Source organism: Acipenser ruthenus, chromosome 32 (assembly GCF_902713425.1).
Source record: "Acipenser ruthenus chromosome 32, fAciRut3.2 maternal haplotype, whole genome shotgun sequence".
Taxonomy (NCBI): Eukaryota; Metazoa; Chordata; class Actinopteri; order Acipenseriformes; family Acipenseridae; genus Acipenser; species Acipenser ruthenus.
In genome coordinates, this window is record NC_081220.1 from 8,290,516 (window position 1) to 8,310,128 (window position 19,613).

The 19,613-nt window shown below is 40.8% G+C and overlaps 1 protein-coding gene across 4 annotated transcripts; it reads left to right on the forward strand.

Annotated features, from left to right (window-relative positions):
• The first annotated feature begins 398 nt into the window (after window positions 1–398).
• On the forward strand, window positions 399–16,340 carry LOC131702964 (zinc finger protein 135-like). 4 transcript variants are annotated; one of them, XM_059005807.1, is made up of 4 exons: window positions 399–496; window positions 1,309–1,572; window positions 3,068–3,569; window positions 13,879–16,340. In XM_059005807.1, the coding sequence occupies exons 3-4, from the start codon at window positions 3,308–3,310 to the stop codon at window positions 15,072–15,074; spliced, it is 1,458 nt and encodes a 485-aa protein (XP_058861790.1). In that variant the 5' UTR covers window positions 399–496; window positions 1,309–1,572; window positions 3,068–3,307; the 3' UTR covers window positions 15,075–16,340. The 4 variants fall into 4 exon arrangements, with proteins under 4 accessions (XP_058861790.1, XP_058861788.1, XP_058861789.1 ...); XM_059005805.1 differs by lacking the exon at window positions 399–496 and adding an exon at window positions 597–785; XM_059005806.1 differs by lacking the exon at window positions 399–496 and adding an exon at window positions 597–757.
• The last annotated feature ends 3,273 nt before the right edge of the window (window positions 16,341–19,613 follow it).

A 19,613-nucleotide genomic window follows, 5' to 3' on the forward strand; every position in this document is an offset into this window, starting at 1 on the left:
GTCAGGATGGACACAGACCTGCACTTGCTCAAGGCAGACATATTTTAAACTCAAGTCTCATTCTGTATCACCAACACTGCATTGCCATGAAAAACTTGAATAAACCATCTTTGGAAACACTGGTATTAAAATATGGTATATGTACGAATCTTGCAAAATTAAAAAAAAAAAATATATATATATATCGGTAGTTTGATACAGCCTCTGTTCTTCTATACAATATTTTATATAATTCTATGCATTTCAGTGGGTAGTTCTAACCGCAAAGTCAGACTCACCTAAATTTTTCCCAGTCTTTCCCCACCAGCTTTTTGTCACATAATCTGGCCAATCAAATGTTCCATTAAACATTTTAGACTCGCAAGTAACCAATCAGAAGCAAAGCATTCATTCTGCCCACAGAACAAGCTTCGTTTCCAAAAACTCAACTGAACCGGACGCATCATTTTAAAGCGCAAGATTTGCGGCGGGTTTGAGTTTTGAAGATTAGTAGCGGGTGAGTTGTTAACAATTTCATAAAATCCTGGATTTATATTGGTCAGTGATATAAGAACAAGCAATTAAAGTAATTGTGTGCTTTCGTAATAATACTAACCTGCAACTAAGCAAATGTAACAGTCTGGTGATTCAATGAATTGTAGCGCTTACTCGGTGGGAACCTTTGTTACAGGGAGATGGGGTCTGGTAGGAAGATGTTGGAGAGCGGGATTCTGGGAAGAGCTGAGTTCGTGGTACCGGATGTGTGATTTTCAATAAAGTGTGTTCATTTAGAAGTAATACACAGTGTGAGTCTAATCGTTTGTGGAAACCCCATAATTTATAACACTGCTTGTACGAGAGCAGCCTGTTTCCTGTTTGTGTGTGAATACATCATGTAGTCAAATGTTTGCGCATTTTCTGAAACGTTAGTATAAACTACACGTTGACAATGTAATCCATGTTTAATATGTGTGTGTGTGTGTGTGTGTGTTTGTGTGTGTATGTCAATGGTTAACACGATTTCTGCTTCAGGGTTAAACCGAAAAATCGCCGAATTTGCAGGAGTGTTTTTGAATAGACGCACGCGCAATCAGTAATTTAAATTAAACATCTTCATGTTTTGTGGCGATTTAAAAGTGAAATCCACCTTAAGAGTCAGATCAGAATAATTCTGGTATTTTTAAGTCCACCTTAAATTCTGGAGTCTGAAAGTGAAATACAAATCCACTGCACTCGGGCGAGCGCTTTTACTGGGTGTGCCTGTCAGGAGCCCCCACTTAAACCTCTTTGACAGGACTTATAATCTTTCTTTTTTTTTATTTTTGGCAGCTACCGAGCAGAACCCCATTTGATACTGTGGACAGTTTAAAGATGGAATCAGTCCCGATTAAAGAGGAGCTCCCTAAACTTGAACTGGTCCCCATTAGACTGGAGTTCTCTGGACTGTCTTCCCTCCCCATTAAACAGAAGCTCTGTGAGATGCCATCTGACAGCATCAAGTCGGAGGTGTCTGGGATTAAAGCTGAGCGCAATGAATTGGAGATCTCCCAGACAGAAGAACCCCTTCCTGTGAATGAAGAGGTGCTGGAAATGGTGTGTATTACTAAACTGGAACCCCTCCAGAGACATATATAGAACTATGTGTACTCTCTCGTGTTCTTATCATCACCCAAGATGATGGACCCAAATCTCACTTGAACTCTGCTGATTGTAGCTCTAGATCTATCTATAGATATATATCTGTAGTTTTGACCGTAAAATAACAGAGTTAAGTGATCTTTAACAAAGAACCCATGAACGTGACCACAACCAGAATGGTGAAAATGTAGTCACAGCAGTTATAAGATTTTCTTTTTTAAAGAATTATTTATGGGTTGGTTATGTATGTCAGACTGACTATAAGATATATCTGTCAGAAGTTCTCTACCAATAAATCTCTAGGCAAACGTATTCGACTGCATTGCTGTGTATACAAACTGTATAGGTATTTTGATCTAAGTGCTTTCAATGTATTTCACGCTAGTAATGTGAAACCATTTTTCTTTTCATTTGTGATCAGCAGGGATGCCCTGACATGTCTCAAAACACAGAGGGGGTTGAGCCCCCTTTTAAAATGCTGACTTTGCCTGAGGGGGGCTGAGGTCTCACATACTCGATGCTGGTGGGCAGTTGCTATTCGTTCATCACATGATTTTTTTTTTTTTTTATAATTCACCATAATCCTAACAATCCTAACCGAAACTTCAAAGCACAGGCAACCTCCAAAACCCTTATTTTATTTTATCCCCACGGGATGAATGAAGTGCATCCAGTACTTTCCCAGGCTTCTTGTAGAGTGTAGGTGTAGCGGTTGATCAAACACAACAGGGTGATGATGTGCACATTGCAGAAGTGTCACTGGTGCTTACATTAAAACATTTACAACTCATTCAGTTGGTGGGGTTCATAGATGTTCTTTGCATTCTTCACAAAATGTAAAAAATACAAATTCTCTGCCAAAATGCAAATTGCGCATTTTTCCACAGTATTCTGTTATAAACAGATTTCTAGGATCCCTGGGGATTAACACCTACTTTGAGCAATCGATCAAATCAATCCATTTTTAAATAAGTTGATCTACACAAAGTCTGACATGATTAAAGCATCATTTAGTAATTTAAAAATGACTTCTTTTATTCTATCGACCCTCATTTATGTACACTGCAGTTTGTTTGTTTTGAACTTCGGCTCCCTGCTGCAGATGGGTTGAACCCTATTTCAAAACACAAAAAAATGTTTTTTTAGGACTGTACCATTAACGTCCATTACAAATATAATAGGGTGTTACGTACTGTTCTGTGTAAAATGCAGTGTCTGTTGTGGCATTGCAGTTTACACTGAGAAACATCTGCTTCAGAACCGGTACTGTGCCGCCACTGAACCACCTCGAGAGACGGGTCAGTGACAGAATAAAGAGTCTCTGCATTTTACCAGCATGTCCCATTGACACTGAAAGTGATTCCGCATCAGTGCCGCCACAAACACGGTGATTAGTGCTAATCAGATATGAAACCAGCCCTTAATCTTTTTTTCTTTTGTTTTCTGACAGTTACCAAGCAGAACCACGTTTGATGCCTTGGACAATGTGAAGATGGAATCTGTCCCGATTAAAGAGTAGCTCCCTAAACTTGAACTGGTCCCCATTAGACTGGAGTTCACTGGACTGGCTTCCCTCCCCATTAAACAGGAGCTCTGTGAGACGCCCTGTGACAGCATCAAGCCAGTGGTGTCTGGAATTAAAGCTGAGCGCAACGAACTGGAGATCTCCCAGACAGAAGAACCAGTTCCTATGAAAGAAGAGGTGCTGGAAATGGTGCGTATTAAACTGGAGCCCCTGAAAGAGGAGGTACTCTTGAAACCAGGGAAGGAAGAATCCGAAGACTTGAAAGCAGCCCCCACTGAGCTGGGTCCGGTACACCTGCGGGAGTGTAGCGTGGTGCTGGAGAGAATCTATGTGAGAAAGCAAGGCTCTGGAGAGGAAGGCTCTCCCAACAGCACGCAAGGAGGTGGACAGGACGACGAGAGCTCACATTCAGAGTGCAGTCCAGCAGGTGAGTGACTGACTAGCTGTGACATTGTCATTCTACACTGAGTGATGGCCACAATGTGACTGAGAGGCTGAGAACAGATAGCAGGGCTCCACATTAGCATCCAGGTTCATTTCGCATACTTGTCTACACTGAAGCAAATCACCGTGTCTGTGGCGGCACTGATGCGGAATCACTTTCAGTGTCAATGGGAAATGCTGGTAAATGCAGCGACACTCTCAAGGTGGTTCAGTGGAGGCACAGTGCCGGTGTGAAGCAGATTTTTCTCAGTGTGAACAGACGCCACATTTTATATAGGACAGTATGTAACACCCTATAATGTGTGTAATAGATGTTACTGGTACAGTCCTAAAACTCCCCTTATTTTTTCGTGTTCTGAAATCTGGTCCTGCCCACATCTGCAGCTGATGACACGGGGCTGAAGTTCGAAACCAACTGTCTGACCAGCGTAGGCTACAATATTGTATATTTTATGTCACAGGTTGGGTAATAAATAGCTTAAATATTTAATTTCACCTCAGAATATAAATGATAAAAACACAAATACTGTTAAAAATACCATATGTTAACAGCATTTCTGCTTTATATTATAAAACAAAGTTTAATTTATTAGAATAAGTTAGAGTTCTGGCTAAAATGGTTTATTCTTTAATTAAAATACTGTAGCCTACTGTTTTATGTGTATGATTACTTGGCACAAAAAGTTTGAAACAAACTATCAGTTTAACTTGTCTAAGCAACATACTGAAATGTGAGTTACCGGTAGACTTTATGTTTTGTGCTCTTGCAGATTTGAAGAACAGAATGTTTTTGTTTTTTAAAAAACAAATCCCTATTTAATGTGTGCAGCATACAGTGTATTCTTTTGAAGTGTGACACACCGGCAGCATGTTTTAACACTGCATGATCTGCCTTCTATGTAAATGGAGGTATGCTGCCAAATTGCAGCTGAGCCTGTAATATCGCTGTGTGAATGCCGTACTGAAGGGTCCTTTTTGTAGGTTTACTTTTTTGCTTGAGTTTTTTTTTTTTTTTTTTTAAAGTATTTTTTTTTACTAATTAATAAAAGCATGTCATGATCAGGACCCATCCTTCAATAAAAGGGCCGTTATGGCGTTATGGCAGAACAAGTACACACATGAGGAAATACATCCACTTTGTCAGTCTGTGCATACAGTAAATTGGTCAGCAGAAATCAATATATTTTGGAGGTGATTATTGTGAAGAGTCTGAATCGGGATTCATTTCAAGACGTCATATACACAATTTGGGGGTGTGGCCCTCCTAGGCGGTCACCTTGCTTGCCTTGCCCTAAGGCCGGCTCTGAGAGACAGTGCTAATCTCTGTAGCCGGACATGTACAAAAGTATTTAACAGCAGTTAAATGGACATTAACACATACCGTGAAACTTCTATTAAACGGCCAGGCATTTATTTACAAAACTCACAAGCAGACCAGCGCCTATTGGAGACTGCCAATTTATTTGAGACCTGGCGATTATATAGACGAGGAAACTTTGGAAAATGAACAAGCAGAAATAAAAATGTGTATTGTTAATATACTGTAATATGTAAGGGTTTAAAGAGATTAGACAGCCAGGCATGGGTTATATAAATGCGAACAGGCCACTTGAATCAAGCATGGAGGGTTTATTACAGTGAAAAGGGATACAAAACAACCGTGCCAAACTCAATCTTTCTCTTCTTATCTGGACTCCCCTGAACTGACGGTACAGTAAAAACAAGCTCTATATACAAATAAGTAAATTAAAGATATAAACTACTAGCACTTTTGTTTATAAATATAGATCAATGTTGTCTATTAATAAAGATAAGTAATGAAATAATAATAGGTCTAATACTGGTAATAATAAGTTCAATCCATCCCAGATATAGAATGCAGGTAGGTTAGGCTTACAGCGCAATAATAATAATAGTTTGTTTTTTCTTATGGCCCCTGGTGGTGATGTCTCCGTTCAGTATATCCAAGTAACCATTTCCATAACCGCTTAATCCTTTACAGGGTCATGGGGAGTAACCATTATGTATTGTGATAACAGCATCTTCCAGATATCATTTCAATTTCCATTTAAATCATGATCTTATGTACACTTTGTATAACTAAACTTTGTACTTCTGCCCTCATATAATGCGTCTTTATTTTACACATTGCAATTGAAGGTAACCTGGCTTCAAAACGATACAATTAAATACTGGTCTTTTTTATTCTTAATAAAATTACCCTTTTTATTTGTTATAAATGCAATAAATTCAACACAAAGCAACGCGATATACTGTTCAAAGCAAGAATTATTAAACTTAAACCAGAATGTATATGTTTGATGCCCTCAACACACACACTTCAAGTGGTGCTCCGCAGCCCTTGTGTGCTCACAAAGTCTCCTCGCAATTACCCCAGACCGCTCGTGAACCCACAATGCTATTCATGAGCTACTTGACTAACGACGGTGTTTGGGAAACACATCAGATTTGACACGTTGCTGTTACGATGGTCGAGTTACTTTTGGGAAACGGCACCCTGGATAACTTTCGAGTTAGACCTAATGTCGTTTAAACAATACATTTCTAGCATATTTTTCCAACTATCAACATTAATAAGCACAGTCAACATTGATTATTTGAACATTTTCAACAGTAGTCTTTTTGAAACGAGTAAACACAAGTCTGTTTGCGGATCCTGGAGTAGTCTGTGGACTATGTGGTATCAGTGGTTTTGGTCGTGGTCGTGGCAATAAAATGAAAGCTGAAACACATTGAGAGTGGTCCAAGTTTATTGTGTGGTATATTGCAACCAGTAAGTTCCAGTGTGTTTTGCATTGAAGGGATGAATTCGCAACTCCTTAAAGGGAATGTCCGATCCCCCCCCCCATTAGGAATTTTTCAACAACAATGGATATTGAATGAAGTTGTTACCCAGCCTCCATGTTCCTCTTTCTTTAGGGATTTGACATCTCCAATCTTTGAGTGAAGTCATTATCCAGCCTCCATGTTCCTCTTTCTTTAGGGATTTGACATCTCCAATCTTTGAATGAAGTCATTACCCAGCCTCCATGTTCCTCTTTCTTTAGGGATTTGACATCTCCAATCTTTGAATGAAGTCATTACCCAGCCTCCATGTTCGTCTTTCTTTAGGGATTTGACATCTCCAATCTTTGAATGAAGTCATTACCCAGCCTCCATGTTCGTCTTTCTTTAGGGATTTGACATCTCCAATCTTTGAATGAAGTCATTACCCAGCCTCCATGTTCCTCTTTCTTTAGGGATTTGACATCTCCAATCTTTGGCAAAGCAGTAGGTTTTATGTGTTTTTGTTCATCGGTATTTTGTTCTGGAGGTACTGCCTGTATCAATTGTGGGTTCTCGCTTCCCCTCTGTTAACATCACTGTGGAGTTCTCCTTGTTTCTTAATCACTGCTTCCACCAGATCTTAGTTCATAGCAAAGCAGTAATCGGCTTGTTGATCTCTCATTGAGGGAACACAGGGATCTGGCCAAGGGTGCATTTCAGTGACTGCTAGCAGGCTCACCAATGCACACAGAACAGCAGCTTCTGAAATGAAAAATCAAGTGAAGGATTTATTCTTTGTTAATATTTGAAAACCTTAAATATATATTGCATGACTTTTGCCCCAACCTCCCCATTGAAATATAGGTCTAAGACTTTAATTTAGAATGTATTCTAGACAATATCAGCCTTTAAACAATTTGCACTAATCCACATGAAACCATTTATATGTCGGCTGTTCCCTTGTTTTTACAAACCATCATATTCCCCTCGCCACATGTGTCTATAATTTCACGTGGTCCCGTCCAATTTGCTGCCCAAGGCCACTTTTGTAAAAAGTTTTTAATCATTAGCTTTTCCATAATCTCAGTCTACAAGCCATTAATTAGTTAATGGCTAAAGTAAAACTTGTTTTCTTATTACAATGTCAATGTGTCTTACTTTTAAAATGTTCAGATTACTTTTAATTTTTGTAATATGAATTGCATTTATTCTCATGGATCTTTCTCAGTGGAACTGGTAGATAAACATCGTAATGGATCTGCTCCTAAAGACCATCCACAGTAATTTATCAAATTTGGCTAATTGGGTAAAACTTCAATGTAATTTAATGAACATGTCCATAACTACCAGATTGAGTTAACAGCCAAGGTCTTTCAGTGTTTATCAAAAGTAAGAAATAAACAATTTAAATGATTCTTACAACAAAATGCTTTATGTGTTAATTAATTCTATGCAAAATCAATCACCAAATTCATGTTATTTTCTTCCTAATCACTTCTAAGTATTCAAAGTATATTATTTAAAAAGTGGGCATTGAAATGAGTGTGTGTGTGTCTGTGTGGTGAGAGCCTGTAGTCCCAGAATGCAGCTGGACATCTTTCTCTCCATTCTCACACAGTCCGTACAACACAGCTTGAGATCCCAAACACAGTTCAATTTATTGTATTTATTTGTTTGTCGAAACCAAATTGTACCCAATTATGTAGGTAAAAATCGATGAAACAGTTAAGAGATTTGATTAACATTCCCAGTCCTCTAATTCACTCTCCCTCTAGAAGCTATAGTGTGTGCAATATGAAACTTAATGTTATGTTCTTCTTTAAAAGAGACGGCTATCTCTTACAGCGACCTTTTTGAATAGTCAGAGTTTTCTGGTACTTTTTTTTTTTTTTTTTTCAAAAACAATTCACATACATTTTGAACTTTTATATGTTTCCCATAACATCACTCAAGCATTTTGACACTTGACATTGAAGACTATGACTTTGGCACTGACTGGCACTCAGTTCTCTTTTAAAAGCCCAATCATTTGACAACTGCCTGATCATATTCCTCCCACTTTCGCTGTAGAGTCCAGCCAACCCTGACCCTGACACCTGTCAAATACCAGACGGACATGGCTGCCTTTTCTAACCTGGATGCCCTGCCGTCTGCTAACCGCTGTCTCTAATTTTATCCTATTGTTGCCCCCTGGGTTTCTGTTAGAAGGCGCACGTTTAACCACCACATTTTCCCTTAAGCCCCATGTCCCCATGTAGCAGCACTAACCCATCTGGCTGCAGTGCAGGGCATAGGGTCAGCAACACCCGCTCTGGTGGTGGTGGTGGTGGCAGTGGCCACACTGCTGCTAGTGGTGACAACAGCCACTCCTCTGCTGCTGCTGGGGCAAACGGCCACTCAGGCACGGGTGCTGTCGGCTCCAGACGCTCCGACAGGCTCACTTTCTCTCCCCGTGGGAACCATAGCTCCGCCCCCTCTGGTTGACATGACTGCCATTCCCCCTTCCTGGGCTGGCGGTAGCTCCTCCCCCTGAGAATGCTGGGCTGAGAGCTCCGCCTCCTTCTCTGGTAACGGCTGGCGGTAGCTCCTCCCCTTTAGACTGCTAGGCTGAGAGCTCCTTCTTTCCTGACCAACAGGATGGCAGCTGCCTTCTTCTGCCCCGCCGCCTTTTCCGCCTCTTCTTATTTTACTGGCTAATGGAACAGAAGCCCCTCCTTCCTTCTCGTCTCCTTTCTTTTCAGTGGCGGACGCGACCTGGAAGCCCTTTCGTCTTACCCATCTCTTCACTCTGCTGTCTGCTTTGCACAAACTGTCAAGGCTGGTGTTGTTTCAAAGAATAATTTGTCCTGTTTAGAATTAATAAAACCTGTAATTATACATTTTACTTGTTTTTTTTAGTTATGTTTATTTGAATCAAACTTAGGTGGAATCGCCACTGTTGGTCAAAATTCTCAGGAATCTACAGGAGGGTTCTGTATTTAATCTGGGGTCTACAGGGTTAATATGACATCTATTGGGGAATATGACTTTATTCCGAATCGGCAGGCTTACCCCCCCCCCTGCCAATATACTAGACTTAATATTCAATCACTCTTATTCATTTATTTCTAATACACAGATTTAAAATGATCTTTATTGCTAATCGGCGGGTTTGTCCTCCGATATATTGGAGTTAATATTCAATCACCCTTATTCATTTATTCTATTTTTATACAGCAGATTTGTGAATCAACATATAATCAATGAGTTTATTTCCAATTACTCTCTCATTTACAATCAACAAACAAGGTTATCGTACACACAATTACTCCCAGAAAACTCCTGTAACCTTGACAAGCTTATTGTGCATTCAACTGCTCTCTGGTTTCTCCTGCAACCCAATCTAACAAATGACTCTCTGGGTTCTCTTGCAACCTAGGCTAGCCTTTCCCATTTGCATGTTCAATTACTCTCAACATAGGCAAGCTTTTTTTATTTTTTTTATAAACTTAGTCGTTGCCAGTAATTTATTATTTTCTCCCAATTTGGAATGGCCAATTATTTTATTACGCTTGGCTCACCGCTACCACCCCTGCGCTGACTCGGGAGGTTGAAGATGAACACACGCTGTCCTCCGAAGCGTGTGCCGTCAAGCCGACCGCTTTTTTTCACACTGCAGACTCACCATGCAGCCACCCAAGAGCTACAGCGTCGGAGGACAACGCAGCTCTCGGTCAGCTTACAGGCAAGCCCGCAGGCGCCCGGCCAGAATACAGGGGTCACTGGTGCGCGGTGAGCCGAGACACCCTGACCGACCTAAGCCCTCCCTCCCCCCGGGCGACGCTCGGCCAATTGTGCGCCGCCCCTTGGAAGCTCCCGTCCTCGATCGGCAAAGGAATAGCCTAGATTCAAACTCGCGACTTGCAGACTATAGAGCGCATCCTGCACTCACGTGGAGCGCCTTTACTGGATGCGCCACTCGGGAACCCCCCAGCATAGGCAAGCTTAACTGTATGTACAGTCCCTCTCAGGAAATTAGCAATAACAACTTGACTCCCTGGTCTTCGCAACCAGAATGGGATCAGGACCATTATACTCTGTATAGTACAGGGTTGCCAGATTTCTACAGTGTTTATAGCCCAAAGTCACTTCAAAACTAGCCTCATTTGTTTTTTTTACTGAAACCAAGCTTATTACCATTAACATGTAGCCCTATCCTTCAATGCTGCTACTGTTTCCCAAAGATGAAAACAGTTCAATCTTTTAAAGTTATGCCACCAATCTAATTAGATGATCACATCATTTAAATCAATTAAACATCCACATCAATTAAATACACCTAACAAATTAAAAAAGGCAAGTTGTTGGCTCTTTTTTGCAAACACAAAAGTTAATTGAAAGTATGCCCCATGCATTGAAATAACACATAAAAAAACATTTTTAACCTCTTACCTTCAAACTCCTCGTGTAAGGGCCAGCTGTTATCATCACGCAGGTGTATCTCAAGTCAATTTTAAATGTACAAAGAAAAAAGTATGTACCAAATAAAACATTTTTACTTTTATATATATATATATATATATATATATATATATATATATATATATATATATATTAGTTTCAAAAAAGCTCCTCTGAGTCTGCACCATCTTCTGCGTTATTTGCTTCATATATGTCGCCTGTAAACAGTGACAGCATTGCTTTGGATGGCTGAAATTGGTTGCAGCAACACTTATTATGCTGCATATATGCTCTGACCCTAAGAATGTTTTCCAACAATTTCTCTTGCATGCGGGTCCTTAGTTTGGTTTTGATTAGGGCCATTTGTGAAAAAGCACGTTCCACTGATGCATTGCTAAATGGTAGGGCTAAAAGAGATAAGGCAAAAAGACCAAGTTCAGTGAAATCTTTATCACCAGCTGCATCGGAGTGTTTAGCCACTTCAACCCAGAACTCTTTAATTTGGCTGTCTTCAGTGTGCTCCCAGTGTACATTGTTCAAAGCTCGCCATTGCTGTTCGAGTTTGCCAAGATCTCCATTGTAAAGTGGCAAAAATGATAAATTTGCGAGCTGTGGCTTTTTGGAACTGAGTACAACAGTTGGGCTGAGAACGGTAAGTGACTCAAGTTGCTGGATATTAGGAGGCAATCTTTGTTTGATCTCTTTCAGAAACTCGAACATGTAATCTCTGCATCTGCGTTTGATATCCTCTGCTTTCTGAGGTTCGATCTTTGATTCTGACAGTTCTAACTGGAACTTGATCCCGAAGTCCACTGCTGAAAGTGGCAAGCTGTTTCTGTCGGACGTTATGTCAAAATCCATTACAGATGACCATGTTGGAAAATCGTGAGGTTTCATGATTCGTTGGATCAAACTGCGGTAAAATGTCATTAAATCAGCAAGAGGTTTCGCTGGATTGGCACCGTCAAGCTGAAACAGCTTGTTTATTCTGTTGACCTCAGTGACGAGGGGCTGAAAAAAACCCAGATACATTCTGTTTACGCGGTCTGAATGCATCTGGTACAGCAGTTCAGCATTGTAATTCCTTTCAGTGTCCTTTGTAAGCTGAAAGTGCAACTTTAGCTCTTCATACTGAGAAAGCACTCGATCAACACACTGGCTAATTGCAAGCCATCTTGTGTCAGAAAGCTGCAAAATCTTCAGCGGGGCTTCTCCAACATTAATGGTGGCATAGAGATCGCGGTACTTCTTTTGACGCTGAGTGCTGTGGGAAAACCACGAGTACGTCTGTGATACCATGTACTCGATGTTTCGAGGAAGTACGTCCATTGCTTTTGATGCACAGAGCTGCAGTGAATGACAAACACACTTGATGTACACAATTTTTGGATTCACCTCCCTTAACTTTGTTAGTACCGAATTATTTTTCCCACACATTGTATTGCAACCGTCTGTTGCCAGACCAATGCATCTTTCCACTTCGTTTGTTTTCCTTTAAGAATTTGAACAAGGCTGTTGCAATGCTGTGAGAATCACCGGCTGGCAAGCTAACAATCCCGGCAAATGATGTCACGATACGTTCAAGTTTTCTGCTGAAGTACCTGAACACCACACAGAGTTGCTTGTTTGCACTGATGTCTGTGCTTTCATCCACAATTAGAGAGTGTGGCTCTTTGGCGATGTCTTCAAGCATCTCCTGATGAACAATGGGCCCGATGACACATTTTATAAGTGCTGAGCATTTTGTTCTATGAAGACTAATATCCTTCTGTACAACTTCCCTGACTATGCATCCCAAATGATCTACGGTGTGGATGCTGGAAAGGCAAGCAATATGGGCTGCCAGATTCAACTCACATATTTTAATGGAATTGTCAACTTGTTTCTTAAATCCTGTGTCAAATAAGCTTCTTGTATTTGAATAGGGAGCTGCATTTCTAATATGTTTCTCTGTCTTACTGTGAGCTAACAGATCGCTGTGATGCGCTCGCACTTCACATTTACAGTACCTACACGCTGCTTTTGAGTCATCGCCAGGTACACGGCTAATCCATGCTTGTAACCCTTTTTCTTTCTCAGTCTTTGCAGTATTTTTTCAGTATTTAGATTACTTCTTTATTTTTCCTGCTTTTTAGCGGTTTCGATGTTTCTACCCTGTTTCTTAAAATGGCTGCTTTTCACTGTCAATTAACACAATCATTCGTCTCTCACTCCTGTTCACTCGCATGGTCATGCGCAGTGGTGGTTGTGGTCATGCGCAATATGTTATTTTATTGGGAAACAAAGTTTTACATAGTTTGTGTGCACTGCGGCGGGTAGGCTGCAAAAGTTTATACATTTTTAATAAAGTTATTCTTTTTTATATGTATAAAGTAAACTAGCCCAAAAAACCACGAGACCTCTTGAAAGTAGCCCAAAAAGTAGCAACCAGCGACTCCTAAATATTTCCCGCGGCTGTCTTTTTAAAGGAAAACCGCGGACCTGGCAACTCTGGTATAGTATTTCAAATACCCAATCTCTGTCTACTTTACACCACCCCTTAAATCTGTTTTTCGAAAAAGACTAAAAGTTCTAGGCTGACTCTCCTGATCAAACCTTCAGATCGGCACAGGGCCCCAGAATCAGAGTGCACAGATTCCTCGTAGAAATGTACAGCTCTGTTACCTCCTACAATCTCCCTATCCTAATCTAGCTGATCTGGCTAGTATTAATAACAGATAGGTACCCATTGCAACCCTTTTTGACAAATAATAAACAATAATCAACAACACCAGAAAAAACAGTATACTAGGTTACTATTCCTGTGATGAATAAATTAAACTTATACTCACTCATCCTTAGTATTCCTCTAAAGTTCAGTTAAAGAGAGGTTAGAAGGTTCCTTCATGCGTTCAGATGGATGAAATCAAATCAGTTTTGCAGCCTCCCTGGTGCGGACTAGACTACAGTTACCTACACTACCTAACCCAGAAAAGGTCATGAAACGACATAATGAGGAAGGAACATTTGCTGCATTTCTTACTTAAAACCGTCTCTGATTTTTCTCTCCTGTTTGTTTTTTCCAGGTTCCAGTCCAGCAGTTAAAGCAAGGACCCAGTTAAGGAATTTAAAAATACTGAGGGGAGAGAAATTAAAAAATACCAGAGGAGAGAAACCGTATCACTGCTCTGACTGTGGAAAGAGTTTCAGGCACTCAGGAGACCTTGTGATACACCAGCGAATTCACACAGGAGAGAAACCCTATCGCTGCTCTGACTGTGGAAAGAGGTTCAAGTCATCAGGACACCGTACAGCACACCAGCGAATTCACACAGGAGAGAAACCGCATTGCTGCTCTGACTGTGGAAAGAGTTTCAGGAACTCGGGAGACCTTTCAAAACACCAACGAATTCACACAGGAGAGAAACCTTATCGCTGTTCTCACTGTGGGAAGAGTTTCAGTCGGTCTGGAAATTTTGAATTGCATAAGCGAACTCACAAAGGAGAGAAACCATATCACTGTTCTGACTGTGGGAAGAGTTTCAGTCGGTCAGAACACCTATTAATACATCAGCGAATACACACTGGAGAGAGACCGTATCACTGCACTGACTGTGGGAAGAGTTTCAGTCGATCAGGACAACTTGTAACACACCAGCGAATTCACACAGGAGAGAAACCATATTACTGCTCTGACTGTGGGAAGAGTTTCAGGGATTCAACAGACCTTGTAAAACACCAGAGAACTCACACAGGAGTAAAGCCATATCACTGCTCCGACTGTGGTAAAAGTTTCAGTCAGTCAGGACAACTTGGAAAACATCAGCGGATTCACACAGGAGAAAAAACGTTTCATTGCTCTGACTGTGGGAAGAGTTTCAGTTCGTTAGCAAACCTTGTTTCACACCAGCGAATTCACTCAGGAGAGAAACCGTATCACTGCTCTAACTGTGGGAAAAGTTTCCGTCACTCAGCATCCTTTGCTGTACACCGGCGCATTCACACAGGAGAGAAACCGTATCACTGCTCTCACTGTGGGAAGAGTTTCGGTCACTTGGCATCCTTTGCTGCACACCAGCGTATTCACACAGGAGAGAAACCATACCGCTGCTCTGACTGTGGAAAGACTTTCAGACGGTCGGGACACCTTGTTTCACACCGGCGCGTTCACACAGGAGAGAAACCGTACCGCTGCTCTGATTGTGGGAAGAGTTTCAGTCAGTCAAGATCCCTTGTTACACACCAGCAAATTCACACAGGAGAGAAAAAAAAGAAAATGTAAATAATGTTCCCGCATAAAAATAACTTTTATCCATTTTGCTTCCTGGCATTTCAGCACAGCAGTGTGCTGCTGAATAGTGTGGCTGCCCAAGCCGAGGAGACAGTCAGAACAAATCCTTAAATGGAATTTACTAGTGTAACGACCTCGCCCTTAGCACAAAGCCAACCACTATGGAGTGATTACCTCCCTATATTAAATATATCCCATGACAAAAACAAGTTCGACAAACAGCTGTTTAAAGGGGTGATCTCAAATGCAAAAATCCAAGTTAGGAGAAGCAATTAGGCCAATCTTGTCAAGCAAATAGGCACAATTGGAAAGGTGCTGGGGCCCAAGATTCACACAATTCTTGCTTCTAACTTGGCGCCTTTTTTTTTGATCGCTTCGCTCCACTTCATCGCTCCTCTTGAAATGCTCTTTGTATGATTGAAGTGACTGAGACACACACTCACATTGTAATACGAAAGACATAATTTCGGATTGGATCAGAATCTGAGTGCTCATGTTCAACACTGTGTTGTTGTTTTTTTTTTTTTTTTTTTAATAAATAGAGCTATTAAAAAATGATATGTCCAAACTACAAAGTAAAATGCGCAATGCAAATTTAGGACACAGTGTAAATGCTCTTATTGGAAGTCCAGGAATGCTGAATTCAGCTCCATCGATTGCTATGAGCTACAGCTGTATCACAGAGCAGCTCTCCTGGTAAACCCTTTGAAGGAGGAAACAAACTGCTATTGTTAATTATTTTGCATAGAATGGCACAAGGCAGCTGTAATAGAGTAAATGTAGATGCGCTTTTAGACTGTGTGTTGCTGCTAGCCCCACCCTGTGCAAATTCAAAGTGTAAAACCAGATAACACAACGAGCAGGGCACAAGCTAAGCGATGAGCTGTATTTGATTAGGGAAATAAAAGCTGTTTACTTTGACTATCTGCGTCAGTCTGGATTCTTATAGAAATCAAATGTAAGACAACAAATATACTAGAAGTGTCAGGGGTGGAAGTTGCAGGTTGAGATTTTAGAGTCAGTGTTTCCCTGCATGCATCACTGTGAGCAGCTCCTTCCTCCAGACACAGACCCACACTGGAATGTTTAGATGACTGGGTGTGAGGAGCCTTGTGTTAACAATGGGAGAACTGGGCTAACTGGGGAGGTAACTGCTACTGCCTATTTCAATAGTCTTATTACTGTGTTGTTACATTATGGACAGCAGTGGTGCTCTGGCTCCCTCTTGTGGTCACTATTAATATCTGCTCTGTGTCTCTCGGAGGTCAAATTAATTGCTCTTTGTCATTAAAATGCTGTTTTTATCATCAAACTCTTTGGACTACTTTTCTGAGTATGAACACATCTCTTCTGTATGCAGGTTTTTAAATGATGAAAACAAGAAAAAGAATGAAGTAAAGCAAATAGATTATTGTTTACTTCCTCACATTGTTAAGTAATAGCAGCACTAATGTCCCCCACGGTGGGCTCTAAGACTAGATCATTGACCTGGTCTTTCTTTAAATGATCTTTCACGTTGGACACATTCAAATGTCATCACTGTCATTAAACAACATTTTACATTCATACTGAAATTATTTTATTAATATTGCTTACTTAATAAAATAAAAAAAAATCTTCTAAAAATTATAAAATTCAGGGGCTCCTGAGTGGAGCATTCAGCAAAGGCACTGTGCCGGAGTGCAGGATGTGCCCTATAGCCCGGAGAGCGCTGGTTTGAATCCAGGCTATACCACTGACACAGCCTAATCAAACCCAGCTCTGTGCAGTCCGACTGTAGCAGCTCTGCAGCTGCTCTCAGCCTCAGCCCCTGTGGTTACTGTCTATGAGCCAGAGCAGTCCCTGCAGAGCTGAGGGAGGTTTTTGTACGGACGTGTATCACTGTGTGAATGTGTAGCTATTGCCCTGCTGACAGTAATAATCTCCTGCATCTTCAGCCTGCACTCCACTGATGCTCAGTGTAAACTATGTCCCTGATCCACTGCCACTGAATGGAGCTGGAGTCCCAGAGTGACGGTTAGAAGTAGAATAAATCAGGAGTCAGGTTTCTGCAGGTACCAGTGGATGGAGCTGGTACTAACAAAGCTGCTGGCTGTACAGCGGATAGAGACCGTGTGTCCTGGAGAACAGACTGAGCTGTTGGAGACGGAGTCAGAACAACGTCTGCACTGGACTCTGGAGAAAAAATACAACAAAAAATGATTATAAAATAATAATGCAAGAGTCAAATTAAATAGTGTTGTGTTAGAATACAAACAAAATGTACAGAAGCGGCTAGACAGATTTACTTCAATGAAAAGTTCTGTTTAAAATGAACTCCAGTCAAGCTTTCAGATTTATAAATAACTATTTAATTATCACCTTGAGCAAAGATCCCCCGTGTCCCCAGCAGTAGAAGCAATGGCATCATTGTACTGTGTGTTTCAGTGACTCTGAAAGGGCTGAGCAGTGACTCATCAATACTGTGTGTCTCAAAGTGTTTGGAGCAGTGAGGCAGGCACCGGTATACAAAGCAGCTTCCTTTCTACAAATCCTGCTGCTGCTGCTGCTGTCACAGATAGAGGAGATCTGAGCCGTGAGTGAGCACCAGTGCAATTGATAAGGTCGGGTTCACTTTGACTGTTTTCTTCTATTTTTCCTCCAGTCAAAGCTCTCAGTATATCACTGCTGTCTAATATAACTGATCTGTTTGTCTAAACTGACAGTAATATTTCTGTTTCTGTCATCATTTCAATGCTATTGTGTATTAAAGGGTATGTAGTGCCCTACCCCTAGTGGTATACCTTCCCACGTGCTGCTGCTGCTGTAGAAGTAATGGACCTGTCATTTTTCTTTTCATTGGTCACATTTTGAATGCTTCTTACTGTTATAAATTGGACATCTACTTCACTGTCTTTCACAGGCCTTTTCAAGATGTACCTTGAGCAAGCTGCTAGGAGTGTGTTTTCATTATGTCAATCAGAATGATATTTAACAAGCCAGGGGAAAAGGTATCAAACTCCTTGTGGCAAAGTGGTTGCTGATTATGAACAGGTGCAGAGGTGATGCAGTGCAGGAATAAACGGACGAGATTTGTAATCCGGTATGGAAAAATATACGTTTTATTTTTAGTTATAATCCAGGTCTGGTGACGAAATAATAAGCGATGCGTAAAACACAGAGTACAGTAACAGGGATTGCAGCCCTAAACAATAAACACAGCATCTCTCCCACAATATACAACCACGGTCACCAGTCCTGGGTGCGTGCTGTAGTGCTCGTGGCGGGTGATACAGGTTAAAGAGTGACAAATAGTGCAGTGCTGTTCCGGGTTCAGTGCTGGCTCTTACTAACAGCTCCAGAACGTGTTAGCTGTCTATAAACACACAAATAGCAATTATAGACAAGACAAACAAAACAAAAACTCACAATATTCTTAATACACAGTGCACGGGTCCTTCTGGGTCTATTTCAAAACCAAAAACGAAGGAAAAGATTCTCCAGCCCCTTTTATGTGATTATGCATGACTCCTTGGTAAACGATTGCAGCTGATTCTATTGCCTGCAGCTGCTACCTCGTTTACCTTCCAGGTCAATACATTCCCGCACTGGAGTCTCGTCTTTTTCCAGGCTGATTGACTTCCCGACCCAGGGAATGAACTGTCAGGCCAACCCATACAAAGCCTTTCCCTTTCGCTACTTTGTATCCTCACAGGTCAAGAGGGAGATTTACAACCAGAACTCATTATATTTCCATCACACTCGTGTATTGATTTCTTTATTGATTGATTTTGTTTGATGTTTGTGAAAGGGCGCACACAGTGACTGATCACACTCCATTGCCATGGCGATTCCAGCTCACTGAGAAACACATGGCTCTTGTATTGACATGTTGTTTTGAGAAATATTGGAAAAACCAGCTTTCTTTCATTTGGAATGAGACTAAATTAGTGGGGAGTCTGTAAAAATATAGTACATCAGTGAATTAACTAATGAAAACCCATTTAAATGAAAGCCTTTTCTATTGAAGTTTAATTTATTTTCCATTAGTTTGCCCCTGTTTTACACTTATATATTAAGAATAGCCCCACAAATTGATGAAAGTGTTTTTCTAAATGATTCTTACCCTGAGTCTTCCTTGGCACAGCAGCCACTTGTAGCCAAGCAGTGCTCTTATGTTTAAACTCATTTTCAGCTGATGCAGTTTCTTTGCCATTCAGAAAAAAAACTGAAAAAAGTTGATCTTGCAAGCAAAACGAAAAAATAGAATATAGTTTTCTTTGTGTTGAGTTTGTACAAACACAGCTATTTCTCTCTCTTCTCCCTTCTCTCAAACCATTCATCTTAGCCACGGCTGTGATTATGTAGCTTTGTTACACAGTATAAATAATTATTAATTATTAATGGACCCCAGGTTAAGAACCACTGCTCTGGATTAAAGAGCATCATTTTATTACGCTCTCTCTCCCTCTTGTGGTCACAGAGTGTAGTGCAGTTTGTGCTGTTTGGTGTTTTGACGAAACATTGACGAGAGTCCCTGCAATGGGGGAA

Coding starts and splice junctions, on each gene's coding strand:
- LOC131702964 (XM_059005807.1), top strand. CDS start 3,308: ATGAAAGAAGAGGTGCTGGAAATGGTGCGTATTAAACTGGAGCCCCTG. Junction 3,570..13,878: donor TTCAGAGTGCAGTCCAGCAG/GTGAGTGACTGA, acceptor TGTTTTTTCCAG/GTTCCAGTCCAGCAGTTAAA.